Here is a 12,172-nt window from a genome sequence, read left to right as displayed (position 1 = left end):
ACATATTTACGTTTCAATTCAGAGAGTACAATATGCACAAGACGGTAGTAATCAGCAACATAATTTCCTCTTGATAATAGCCACACGGTTGAAACTACAATATTGGACTGAGTGGTGTTGCGCATCGTATTGGTGCCATTGGTAAGTTGACATCCTGTATTAGGGATAGTGGCGTCTCATTTTCTTCTTGTGTTTGCTAGTGCAACTAAGTCTGCTAGCATTGTCTGTCGGCGATTGGCAGCAGCAGCGGTTATCGATATCCAGTACTGTGGTACTATCTTTGGAGGGATGTCAAGTGTTTCCAGGTCGGAGTGTGTCGGGCTGTTCAGTTGGAACGGAGCAGCAGTGAGGTACGGCAGCACGAGGACATGGACAGGCCGGGACTGCTGGCAGCATGCAGGCAGTGCCAGATTGAGGGTCTGTAGTTTCAAGGGCCACAACCACGTTGTCCACCGGATCCCGGACGTTTGAGTTGGCGAACATTAACCCAGTTGTGAAACCTCCACTATTTTGAGATCACGCTGTTTGTTCATGCGTTGCTGCTCGCAGGGTCGCTGAGACGAAGAGCAACAAGTGGAGTGTTTGGACTTGGCGAAATTAGTTAGCCAACCTCTGCATCTCATTATTTATCGTCGAATTCCTTGTGTTTATTGCTGAAGTTCAACCAGCGGTATGTTTCTGCCTAGTGGCCGCTAGTGCCCCAGTTACCTACCCTGGAGGTTATCATATTTTCACGGAGTGTACCTGTCCTCGCTTTGCTGCTGCTGTCTGGTAAGGCGTGTAGTTTGACAGCCTCCTTGATTGTGGTCCGGATATGTTGTTCCTTTTGGACTACTTTTGTCATAGTGGTTCCTTCTGTTTCTGGATGTTCTAAACACGAGATTCTGAAGACGCAGTATTGTCTGATGGTTCCGCCTTGCCTGGGTTATTCCATCGTTGTATTGGTTATCAGACGTTAGGTAGATTTTGCAAGAGTGTTGGTCTGCATTTAAACTGTCTCTAGTTTCATTTGCCACCTGGTTATGTGAATACAACTCTTGGCTGCCTGTCTCATTGGTTACGAAGTTGAGTGACTTTCCCAGGCACTGTCTGAGGCCCATTTCTCTCTTGGTTTCATCAGACTGTGATTGTGTTTTTTTAAAAATATTTTACTATCTCTTGGAGAAATTTAACTGTTTTAAGAATTTGCTATTCAGGCCTTCAGCGATCAAACTGTTTTTTGAGTTTTTACTATTGGGGCCTTCAGCCGACAAATAATTTGAATTTTTGGTCAATAATGCCATCAACCTTGAATACAATTGTCTTAAGAAATTTTAATTACATATTGTCTCTTAATAGTGAAACCTTGATGATTGTGTTTAAAAAAATATTTTCGTATCTGTTGTACAAGTTTAACTGTGTTTAAGAATTTAGTATCCAGGCCTTCAGCCATCAATTGTTTTTTTGAGTTATTACTATTGGAGCTTTCAGCCGACAAATAATTTGAATTTTCTGGTTTATAAGGCCTTCAGCCGTGAACGAAATTTGTCTTAAGAATTTTTGATTAGATATTGTCTCTTAATAGTGAAATTTGGATGACTGTTTTTTATTGTTAACCTTATTCCACAAATAAACTGTACATGATTAAAAAAAAAAAACCAAACAAACTGAGCAAAGCAAACAGCGGTAACTGAGTAAGGCCCCGTCCACACTGAATCCTGCCTTTCCCTAAGTCCCATGTTTATTAACAAATAAATAAACCTTACCCTACCACCGGGTTACCAGACACATCCATAAAGTATAAATGAAAAATATCGTCATCTAGTACTCGTATTTCGAAAAGCAATATTACGAATTTCCCCGCATTATTTCTCGTGTTAAAAGTTGCGTTCCAGGCCACTTGAAGCGCTGCTGTCGTTCTGTTTCCGAGTCGTAACACGGGCCACTGGCCTTGCACTTCTGATATTTTGGTGTTCTGTGGGTTACAGGCAACGTTGCTGTCAGAGCTGTGTTGTTCTGTGTTCTAAACTTCGCACGTGCGCTGTGTACTAACTTTCACACCTACAAATTAAATGATATGTTCTTCCTACTCTTCTGCATTCGAACAGTAAGTGAATTGTAGTTAAATTCTACCGTTTCCCATTTTGCAATTTTATTGGCCAGCAGTGTCTCAGAAACAGCTGTGTGACCCACGTTGAATTCCCGCATTCTGCTGTGCCGCTAGGGAGAGCGTTGCAGGGCTACTTACTGCGTATCGTCCGGAGAGATATGTTGCGATGTGGCTCAGTTAGGTCCCTGCTGTCGACCTCGCACTGGCTGCTCATCTCACGTGTCTGGGCTGCAGCAGCAGTAGCCGCCAGCAGCACCAGCAGCAGCGCAGTACCAGGCGATCCTCCCATGGTGAGGCGCGGCGGTGTACTCCCGTCGGCAAAGGGCGTCGCAGATCTCGCAGCGTTAACCAGACACGCAGTACTCACGTGATAGTTCTCCAAGTGCGCCCGCTTTCTGTGCCCAGGCGCCGGCTCCGTCGTCTGCATCAATATATAAACATCGCCACAAATTATGGCTTTGAACGGCGGGAATTTGTACATCCAAAAACAGGGTGACCAGCGAAGGAGTCGCTGATTTCAAGATTAAATATCTCGAAAAGTATTATCGATACACGAGTGCAACAAACGTTATGTTTATTTTGAAAGCTGTAAAAATTTTATACAGGAGTTACACAGAAGTTTGGAAATACACTACTGGCCATTAAAATTGCTACACCAAGAAAAAATGCAGATGATAATCGGGTATTCATTGAACAAATATATTATACTAGAACTGACATGTGATTACATTTTCACACAATTTGGGTGCATAGATCCTGAGAAATCAGTACCCAGAACAACCACCAATGCCTGTAATAATGGCCTTGATACGCCAGGGCATTGAGTCAAACAGAGCTTGGATGGGGTGTACAGGAACAGCTGCCCATGCAGCTTCAACACGATACCACAGTTCATCAAGAGTAGTGACTGGCGTATTGTGACGAGCCAGTTGCTCGGCCACCGTTGACCAGACGTTTTCAATTGGTGAGAGATCTGGAGAATGTGCTGGCCAGGGCAGCAGCCGAATATTTTCCGTATCCAGACAGGCCCGTACAGGACTTGCAACATGCGGTCGTGCATTATCTTGCTGAAATGTAGGGTTTCGCAGGGATCAAATGAAGGGTAGAGCCACGGGTCGGCCGGCCGGGGTGGCCGAGCGGTTCTAGGCGCTACAGCGTGGAACCGCGCGACCGCTACTGTCGCAGGTTCGAATCCTGCATCGGGCACGGATGTGTGCGGCGTCCTTAGGTTAGTTAAGTTTAAGTAGTTCTAAGTTCTAGGGGACTGATGACCTCAGTAGTTAAGTCCCACAGTGCGCAGAGCCATTTTTTTTGCCACGGGTCGTAACACATCTGAAATGTAACGTCCACTACTCAAAGTGCCGTCAATGTGAACAAGAGGTGACCGAGACGTGTAACCAATGGCACCCCATACCATCACGCAGGGTGATACGACAGTATGGCGATGACGAATACATGCTTCCAATGTGCGTTCACCGCAATGTCACCAAACACGGATGCGATCATCATGATGCTGTCAACAGTACCTGGATTCATCCGAAAAAATGACGTTTTGCCATTCGTGCACCCAGGTTCGTCGTTGAGTACACCATCGTAGGCGCTGCTGTCTGTGATGCAGCGTCAAGGGTAACCGCAGCCATGGTCTCCGAGCTGATAGCCCATGTTGCTGGAAGCGTCATCGAATTCTTCGTGCAGATGGTTGTTGTGTTGCAAACGTCCCCATCTGTTGACTCAGGGATCGAGACGTGGCTGCACGATCCATTACAGTCATGTGGATAAGATGCGTGTCATCTCGACTGCTAGTGATACGAGGCCGCTGGGATCCAGCACAGCGTTCCGTATTTCCCTCCTGAACCCACCGACTCCATATTCTGCTAACAGTCATTGGATCTCGACCAACGCGAGCAACAATGTCGCGACATGATTAACCGCAATCAGGATAGGCTACAATCCGACCTTTATCAAAGTCGGAAACGTGATGGTACGCATTTCTCCTCCTTACACGAGGCATCACAACAACGTTTCAGCAGGCAACGCCGGTCAACTGCTGTTTGTGTATGAGAAATCGGTTGGAAATTCATGTCAGCACGTTGTAGGTGTCGCCACGAGCGCTAACCTTGTGTGAATGCTCTGAAAAGCTAATCATTTGCATATCACAGCATCCTCTTGCTGTTGGTTAAATTTCATGTCTGTAGCACGTCATCTTCGTGGTGTAGCAATTTTAATGACCAGCAGTGTACTTAGAAAAGCTGGAAACAGATGGCTTTCTAATCCCAATATTTAGTGCCTACAAATAGTGCCCTACAGTCTAGAACAATCACTGCACCGTTGAAACGTACTGAAGGAAGAGGTTGGAATCGTATATTGTATTGAGCAACGTGTTGTTCTGGTTCTAGAATGCCACAAATAGCACACGGAAAGGTACAGTTTCCAAACACCATTTAATGTTACACAAGGTTCCGGTACAGGAAAAGATTCCCAAGCTCTTCACCAAATTCCAACGACAGGCAGCGTGGCTGAAAGATCTAGCGAAGAACATTGGAACGAGGTAAACTGGAGTTATTCCTGAAAATATAGCCACGGCTTCTGGAATTATTCAGCAAGATTCAAAGAAGAATTGCAGCAGACACTGGTTTGAAACTTTCGAGCGGGCGGAAAGTACTGAGACGATACATATTTGCATTCAAAATCCCAAGCCACGAGGCCATACCTGTCGGAGCTGTGAGACAGAGGACAGGCTTTGCAAACTACATCTCACAATGATTGGTAATGAAGGATTTGATTTTGGCTGCGTCTGGTTCACAGATGAACCACATCTCACTTGACTGGAGCGTTGAATAAAGAAAAATAGTGATTTTGGGGTTCCGAAAATCCCCATTTGTGTGAAGCGAAACCACTGCATCTCCCTAAGTTACTATTTGGGCTGCGATATACAGCAGAGGCATTTTTGGACCTTTCTTCCTGCAAGAACGATCACTAGTGAAGGTTAAGCTGCGAATTTGGAACAAGTTGTCGCCACAGGAATGGTTCATTCAAAATGAGGCCAGACTGCATCGCACCGAACAGGTGTTCCGCGTTCTTGATAAACACTTTGCGAACAGAGTCGCTGCGTTGACGTATTGCAAATATGATGGGGCACGGATGGATTGTCTTCCATACCCTCCCGGTCTGACTCCTTGTGAATGCAATCTGTGTGGCATCTGAATTCATTTCCGCAGAAACAATACACGCTCTGATGGCAAATTTCAGAGTTCGTTTGCATCATGCCCTGACTGCAAGTGGTGGACGTTTCAAAAAGAGTGATGTGACTGCAAAGACTGCTTGCAAAGGACAAGTTTAATTAGCCACATTCATACTGTACGAGCTACACATCGTATAATGCCACCTGTTAGCTGGTTTCTATTTCGAAATTTCTGTATAAAATTTTTACAGCCTTCGCAGTCAACATACCTTTTTTTGCACTCGTCTGTCGATCTTAGTTTTTGAGCTACTTAGTTTTGAATTCAGGGACACCGTGTACTGTTCACCATTAAAACTGAAACACCGGGGAGGATGATAAAAAATGAAATTCAGCGTATTAAGCGTTTAGGATATAGTAGGAAGAATGGATGAATAGCTTTGTAGATGACTCGCGAAAATTAGTACGCAGAGCACAACCTATGGCACGATCAACAGTTGTATGCAGAACGGGCATCAAGTGGAACTGAGCTTGTGGTGCACCAGAATCACCTCGAAGGTGTTTGTTTGGAACTGAACGGTTTCCTTCCGAGTGTCAGACCTATCAAGCAAAACTCATTCCCATATTCATATTGCGGTTCTTACGTCTCGTACCTTTCTATACCATTCAGACAAGTCCTCTCCAGATCCGTTTAGGGCAATTCATTCCTCACTTCGTGCTCTTAGTCCACTACCTCCAAGACCTCTCTCCCACTCCCTGCTCAAACCCTCTGACGCGCAGATGTTGGTCCTCGTTACCTGGAGGTATTCTGCAGAATTTTTCCAAACTTTTGTGGAAAGAGATTACATGTCTCTGCCTCTCTTTGGCTTCGATCTGTACATATTTAAAGCTGATATCCCTTTTGTTTAAGAACACTGTTCTGAAAAAATTATTTGAACAAAGACACGAATTAACTTGTAAATATTTTCGTCTTAGAGCAAGTAATCGTGATCATTTTACTTGCAAACAAAGTGACATTTAGATGGTGCTTGAGTACTTGCTGAGCCGGCCGCAGTGGCCGAATGGTTCTCGGCGCTTCAGTCTGGAACCGAGCGACCGCTACGGTCGCAGGTTCGAATCCTGCCTCGGGCATGGATGTGTGTGATGTCCTTAGGTTGGTAGGTTTAAGTAGTTCTAAGTTCTAGGGGACTGATGACCTCGGATGTTAAGTCCCATGGTGCTCAGAGTCATTTGAACCATTTTTTAGTACTTGCTGAGTGAATCGTTAAATCGAATCTAGTTCTCACCGCCGGGGAACAAAATACTAAAACGGGACCCGCTAGGCTTCACAGCCAATTGCTATAAACATTCGGCAGAACTACACGTCCATCAGTTTACGTGCACGCTTGATAATCTCAGATCCACCATGTGAAGTGGCCTCTGTTGTACAGAAGGTCGTACCAAACAGTGAACACTTCTATGAGAAAGATTCATCTTCTTTCACTGTGCACAGCATTGTATTGTGATGAACGATATTGTCAACTGTCCAGGATGGAAAACCTGCCAACCCGTACTTTCATGTCGGGCCACAGTCCTGCATAATCCGTCCTAACCACCAAAATGATCTTCATCGGACGAATATTCGTCATAAAACAGCTTCAATGTTTCGTTTACCTTCGTGGCGCATATGTGTATTCATCGTAGAGTTCCAGTGACGTGTGCTGTTCACTGAAAACGACTCACCTTTCTGTTTGAGCAAACGAAATAGCATAGTGGATAAGTCAGTGGACTTGATTCCGGGCCAAACAGATTTAAATTTTCCTATGTTGCCTTAATACACGTCCGATGGTTAGCGTTGGGATGCTTGCTTTGAAATGGTCAGGTCCGATTTCTTCCCCGTCTCTACCAATTATGAGCAGTTTCTAATGCTTTAACTCTAATTTTCCCTCTTTTCTCGTTTTCCATGGGTGATGGTTTGGCCGTACTACTTTGCTATACCACTTTGGTAAGACAACGGTTCACAAACCTCTCCTCTCTGTCTTGCTATCCTTTTACTTCTCATCGTTTTCACATGACGTTATTGTGCCGTAATGTGTATTTTTTTCAATTACCGATACGACATTAAAAGGAGCTTTGAATAACTTCTTGGCGAAAGAGGAATGCGAAAATTATTGAAGTAAAGCGATTGTCTACAACATAGTTTCACCTATAATTGAGCGTGATTATCCCAAATCTAAACAGCTACAATATCTCACGAATTAGTTGACTGTCAACTGCACTGCTAACTATTACGTAAGAAGTCAGGTGCCACCTCTCTTAAAAATTGCTGTCTATACTCTAGGCATGCAGAAGTACAGGTAGTGTACAATAAAAGAAATACGCCAGGGTACTTTCATAGTTCGGAGAAGCGGTGCGGAAGGGTCAACGAGGAGGACCTAAAGTGACAATAACTGGAGTGAATTTGCTTCCTCGTACCGCGTTGGCAATAGCGCCGAGGTCATGCTGCTGCTCGTCTATGAAACAAAAGACTGTCAGCGTTTAAAGCGTGTTGGCGTCGCGTGCTGCGGCTCTGTGTTGTTCCATTCTGCCGGCGGCGGATGTGAGGGGCCGGCCCGCGAGGAAACGTGGCGTTTTGTAACGCCGAAGGCAACATCTGTTTCGTGACAAGACAAAAGAAGAACAAAACGAATGTGTGCATCTTTACAGATCGAAAAACGCGCAGAAGCCATCTTCACGGTGAATGACGCAAAGGAACCACGAGGAAATGAGATCAACCGACGACGAGGTTCCTAGAGACAGGGGGGGGGGGGGGGCGCTGATTACACAGGGTGTTCACAAAAGAAGGAGCTTGTGGTGTGGGGAGTGAAACACCACTTGACCATGCTGCTGGTCTCGTCTCGGCATTCGTATCAAGTGAGTTAAAGACTCCACAGGAAACATATATCAGTTAAGTCAGACAGAATACCAGTCTGGAGCCTCGAATACGCCTGTTAGTCTCTTTAAGCTAGTTATAGCTTATATACAGTGTGTAAATTTTAAGATGACAAACCAGAATAACTCGAAAAATAAGCTTCACGCAAAAAAATGTGTGGAATCCAAAGTTGATTATTTTCGACGAGGACATTTGCTGATGCTAAAATTATCCCACTACCCCAGCCCCCTGGGAGTGGGGCGGGAGGCAACTTTAAAATTTCAAATGGGAACCCCCATTTTTTGTTGCAGGATCAGGTTCTACATAAAAAAACTACGTACATTTTGTCTTAAGCATTTGTTTTGATTTTTGGTAGTTGGCGCTGTAATTCAAGAAAATCCATGTCCTCATTTCTGCATGGAAAAGGGCTATGGAGAAATGAAAAATACTTATTTACTTCGTAAATTTTTATTCGCTAAAACTAAAACCCTCCCCATAGGGTGGGGTTTGAGAGAGACGAATTAGAGTTTCACGAACGTTGACCCAAATATTAATTTTTTCCACAGATTCGGATAAGTTTAGTTTGTTTCGTAGTCATGAGACCACACAACTTTTAATTATCAAACAAAACATCTGACTAGCTAACTAGCTAACCAAACATCCTACTTACTAACGAGTGAACTCATTAACTAAAAAACTGACTCACGAACCTAATTTTTTTATTAGATTCGGAGTAATCACTCTTGTTCGTCGAGAAGTCTCACAACTGGGGTGTTTGCTTAATTTGAGTCATTCAGTTTTTGGGTGGAAAAACGTAGAAAACGACATTCATAAATTTATTGACTTAAATCACATTGTTCACACCTTTATTTTATTTCGGAATATAGCAGCTGTTTTTTTCCAGAGTACTTTTCTCCAATGAGGCAACATTCACAAACCACGACGAAGTTAATCACCATAACATGCATTACTGTAGTGAACAGAACCCACACTGGATTCGAGAAGTCAACCATCATCGACCTTGGTCAGTTAATGTTTGGTGTGGTATAATTTGCGATAAACTGATGGGTGTATATTTTATAGACGGTAATTTCAATGGCAACAAATATCGAAACCTAATTGAAAATGAACTGCCAGATCTACTTGAAGACCTGACCATCGAACTTCGACAAAGCACGTGGTTTCAACATGATGGTTGTCCAGCGCATTATTCATTAGTAGCGCGCGATGTACTAGACCGACTTTACCATGGTCGCTGAATCGGCAGGGCAGGTCCTGTGAATTGGCCAGCCAAATCGCCTGACCTTACCTCACCAGATTTTTTCTCATGGGGTTATCTAAAAGATGTATCATTTCAGGAAACGCCTACCACTCGCGAAAACATGATGCAAAGAATAAGAGATGCTTGAGTTGCAATTACACCAGACATGTTATCAAGATGTGTGCAGGGATTTACAGTACGAGTCAATAAATGCATCGAAGTTAGAGGTCATCACTTTGAACATTTGATATCATAAAACGGTGAGATGAAAGGGATTTACAGACAACAGACACGGCGAAAGTGAGAGGCGAGGGGACTCACTGGAAACAAACACCCCGAAATTCATTTACTTGCAAGAATTTGCAAATAATCAACTATATAACGAAACCAATCGTTCGTTTTCAGGACCACCAAATCTTAAACGGGAATACGTTCATCTTTAATTAGCGAGTGGTTTAGTCTTTCCCTCAGTGAGTCGTTTACTTTGTTTACTCTGTTAGTTAATGAGTTCACTCGATAGTAAGTAGGGTGTTTGGTTAGCTAGTCATATGATTTGTTTGATAATTAAAAGTTGTGAGGCCTCTTGACCACGAAACAAACAAAACGTATCCGAATCTGCGGAAAAAATTAAATTTGGGTCAACATTTTTAAAACTCTAATTCCTCTCTCTCAAACCCCACACTATGGGGAATTTCTTGAATTACAGCACCAACTACCAAGAATCAAAACAAATGCTTAAGACAAAATGTACGTAGTTTTTTTATGTAGAATCTGATTCTGCAATAAAAAATAGGGGTTCCCATTTGAAATTTTAGTTGCCTCCAGCCCCACCCCCAGGGGGCTGAGGTGGCTGGCTAATTTTAGCACTAGCAGACGTCCTCCTCGAAAATAATCGACTTTTGATTCTACACATTTTTTCGTGTGAAGCGTATTTTTCGAGTTATTCTGGTTTGTCATCATAAAAAAAATAAAAAAAAATGGTTCTGAGCACTATGGGCCTCAACTTCTGAGGTCATCAATCCCCTAGAACTTAGAACTACTTAAACCTAACTAACCTAAGGACATCACACACATCCATGCCAGAGGCAGGATTCGAACCTGCGACCGTAGCGGTCGCGCGGTTCCAGACTGAAGCGCCTAGAGCCGCTCGCCACCCCGGCCGGCTCTAAAATTTACACCCTGTATATATAAATATCCCTTACAAATTCCGGACAGTGTCTAAATAGATACTCTTAAGATCCGTTTAATAAATACGCTAGCCAAGGTCCAGGAGAGCCTCCTGTATGACCGCCTGCAGACACGCAGAGACTTTCGTGGCCTTAATTCACGTCAGTTCGCCTTCCTGGGAGGTAAATAAATTGATGACGCTATAAACAGTGCACTCGTAATAGTTTCAGGAGCCACAGGCAAATATGAAATTGCAATAACCATAGACATTACATGAACCATTAATAATCTCTGGTGGTCTGCAATGTTCGGGAAGCTTAAAGAACTGGATGTACTATATTTCAGACCCTATACAACAGTTTCCTAGGCTACTGTAGACACAGCGTAGTAGAAAGGCGCTCGAGCGGTCGAAAATTCGGCAAGAAATTAACCGAGGGGGTGTTAGAAAGACCCGATCTGTGGGCCCATTTTCTTCTGAGATATCTACTGGAATGAGACTCGAGAGCGGATGGAGTAATAGGACACGGGGATGAGGTATTAATCGTCAGAACAGCTGACAACGGAGACCAGCTATAAGAGAAAGCAAGTGGAACACTTCATATAGTTATACACTGATGCAACAAGAACAGGTTAACAGTCGCATAAAAAAAATGAAACAACATACATTCAATGAAAGGATCTGAAACCTACCATTATGGATAAAGGGATGTAAGGCTAAAGGTTAGGGTCAATGTAACATCACGTGTCATTTCCTGTTACCACCTTGTTGACGTAATACCCCTGAAGCGTTTAGACCTTTGGCCTTCGTAATTTCAGTTAATTACAACACATATTAAGCAAGATATTAGATCTTAATAATAGGGAAATAAAAACAGGTAGGCCTTCAATAATAACAGCTAAGACCTCAACATCCGAAACTTAACTGGGGTTTGTGAATCGAAGTTGAATCTTACCGGTTCCAAAGGGAGCCAAGAATTCATCACAGTAAAACTGGCTTCAACTCACTCATCGGTGTGCCACCTCCCCGAGGTGGCTGGACAGGCTACACACGAAGACAGCACTTGAAGTCAGCCACGGATTCATATCGGCCCACAAATACGTCCAGAAACCACTCGCCGGGCTACGTGCCCAAGACGCTTGTTCAAGTCCTCGCCTTACTCTCTGGCTGGACCTCTCACAACGCCCTCCTCGCACCGTTACCACTTCCTCAACTCGCCACCCCACACCACGTTCCGACCCATCAAGAACCTCGAACAAAGATCTTAGTGGCTTCAAACCAGAGGGACATCACACGACAGATGGAGTTTGTTGCGACGCCAATAATCCCGCCACTGCTTACTATCACTGAAAATTGATCCCTGCATTAAACATGGGAACACAAGCATTAAACGCAAAACAGTAACAAGATAATTAGGCTTACAGCTTGACGAGAGCAACAGCTTCAACGAACATACAGACTGACGAAAGATAAGGCAGAGAAAATACTACGCAAAATAGGACGAGTAAATTGAGCCACTTACAGATTAATAATCACACCGATACGAAATCAATGCTGTGCGCTCTTTTAATCAGTATTGAACTTCGCTG

The 12,172-nt window shown here is 43.8% G+C and overlaps 1 protein-coding gene across 1 annotated transcript in view; it reads right to left on the bottom strand.

Annotated features, from left to right (window-relative positions):
- The window catches only part of LOC124622546 (nose resistant to fluoxetine protein 6-like), a 381,634-nt gene that overhangs the window by 281,858 nt on the left and 87,604 nt on the right, over positions 1-12,172 (bottom strand). The window contains exon 3 of the mRNA XM_047148283.1: positions 2,228-2,510. Within this exon, the coding sequence (XP_047004239.1) occupies positions 2,228-2,378 (151 nt within the window). The 5' untranslated portion in view covers positions 2,379-2,510. The remainder of the gene's footprint in view (positions 1-2,227; positions 2,511-12,172) is intronic.

This window comes from Schistocerca americana, chromosome 7, assembly GCF_021461395.2.
Source record: "Schistocerca americana isolate TAMUIC-IGC-003095 chromosome 7, iqSchAmer2.1, whole genome shotgun sequence".
Lineage (NCBI taxonomy): Eukaryota > Metazoa > Arthropoda > Insecta > Orthoptera > Acrididae > Schistocerca > Schistocerca americana.
This window is presented reverse-complemented; position numbering and strand designations above follow the sequence as displayed.